General features: G+C 40.3%; 1 protein-coding gene across 1 annotated transcript; it reads left to right on the plus strand.

The window, feature by feature from the left end:
• Positions 1 to 921: 921 nt before the first annotated feature.
• On the plus strand, positions 922 to 1956 carry LOC105315928 (beta-1,3-galactosyl-O-glycosyl-glycoprotein beta-1,6-N-acetylglucosaminyltransferase 3-like; the record flags this gene model as incomplete). Its single annotated transcript, XM_011410706.2, has 2 exons — positions 922 to 1042; positions 1094 to 1956. Coding segments are annotated over exons 1-2 (873 nt in total), but the record flags the coding sequence as incomplete, so codon positions are not given.
• Positions 1957 to 1960: the final 4 nt, after the last annotated feature.

Genomic DNA, 1960 nt, shown 5'->3' on the forward strand with positions numbered 1-1960 from the left:
GGATAGTACAGCCATCGATCATGTAATCAAATGGAGGCTGGGAAGAGGATCGTCTGGAGAAACGGACATGATTGGTCTTGCTGGTATTGAAAGCAAGATCCCAATCCTTACTCCACTGAAGAGCACTTTCTAGGCTGTCTTGAAGAAGGGAGCAGTCTCTAGTAGTAGAAATAGTCTGGAGACATTTAGAGTCATCTGCAAATAGTAATATGTCGGAAGGAACACTAAGGGTTGATAGGTCATTAATGTACATTAGAAATAGTAGGGGCCCAAGAACGCTCCCCTGAGGAACCCCACTCAAGACCTTTAAGAAACTGGATGTAGTACCATTAACAACTACACACTGACGCCTCTCAGATAAATAGACATGAAGCCAGTCCCATAGAGGACCCACAATACCAGACTTCCACAATTTCAGCAGAAGCTTGTTATGGGGGACGGAATCGAATGCCTTCCGGAAGTCTAGGTAGATGCAGTCAACACAGCTCTTATTGTCCAAGGCTTCGTACACATTTGCCATCATAGTTAACATTTGTTGGACAGTAGATCGTGAAGGTAAAAACCCGTATTGATTAGAGGATATTGACTCACCTAGTAACACTATAAGCCTGTTATAGACAATTCTCTCCAGAACTTTCGAAATGACTGGGAGTAATGCAATGGGACGATAGTTTAGGCCAGATGTCCTATCCTTAGACTTGAAAATAGGCTTGATAATGATCATATTATCTTACATGATGTCAGGAAGGCTTCTAGTGCTTCCTTAAGTTCTGCTTTCTTATATTTTGACAATATCTGGTCCAGAAGGTCTTGGTAGCCCTTTCCATTAGCCAAGCCACCAGACATCTTGCTGTGAACATAGGCAGCCATTTTGACTCAAAGCCTCGCCCAGTATCTAAATTTAACCCCAAATCTCCAGCAGACTGAGCAGTTACTCAGCAGCACAGCAACACACCCGGTTGTTGTGGTATTTAACGAGGTCTCACTGTTGTGGACTTGTGATATCGAGGCCATTTTAATCATTTAAAGGCTATGTCAACTGGTAAGACTAAATCTATTGGTTGGGCTCCTGAATGCAATTTCTATTTTTTAGGTGATCATACCAACGTTAAAACTGTCTTCTACCTCGTTCTCTTATGTATGGTTTTTGGAGTGGCTGTCATGTCTTACAGAGGATTGGGGAGACCAAATTATGTCACTTCTCTTAGTTCTGGCACTGATTTGGTCCAGGTGGCAATAAACCCTCTGTCAATAGCAAATGTCAATACCACTGCTTCTTGTAGGAGGCCCCCTAAACATTTTCCGACTCCAGTAGCATTTCTCCATAAGTTGCAGCCTACACTTAAACCATCCTGTGATAAATTATTCAATGGACAACATTCAGAGAGACAACGTGTCAGAAATGCTCAAAAACATTTCCAGTTACCATCAGATGCTGAAATACTCCAGGCCTACAGTAAAGGAAATTGTAGCTTCGTACAAAATGACTTTGACAACAACTTTTATATTTCTCCAGATGAAATAGACTTCCCCATTGCTTACGAGATGCTAATATATTATCAGAAAAATCGTTTCCTACAAGCACTCAATTTATTGAAATTCATTTATAGACCTCACAACGTTTACTGTATACATATTGACAAGGGCTCTCCTCAATGGTGGATAAATGGTGTTAAAGGTTTTACGAGCTGTCTTCCTAATGTTTTTGTGGCTAAGAAACTTGTCAAGATATACTATGGAAGTGTTAGTATTCTGGATGCACATTTGAGTTGTCTCAGTGAACTACTGACAGTAACTACACCATGGAAGTATGTACTGACATTACATTCACCTGAAATACCATTGATAACTAATAGGGACATTGTAAAGAAGTTGGTTGAACTAAAAGGTCATAATATTGTCACTAAAGGTTTTAATGCTTCTGATCCTAAAAGTGGATATGCTTATAATTGGCTAATGG

Source organism: Amphimedon queenslandica, unplaced genomic scaffold, assembly GCF_000090795.2.
Source record: "Amphimedon queenslandica unplaced genomic scaffold, v1.1 AMPQUscaffold_6867_Cont21178, whole genome shotgun sequence".
NCBI lineage: Eukaryota > Metazoa > Porifera > Demospongiae > Haplosclerida > Niphatidae > Amphimedon > Amphimedon queenslandica.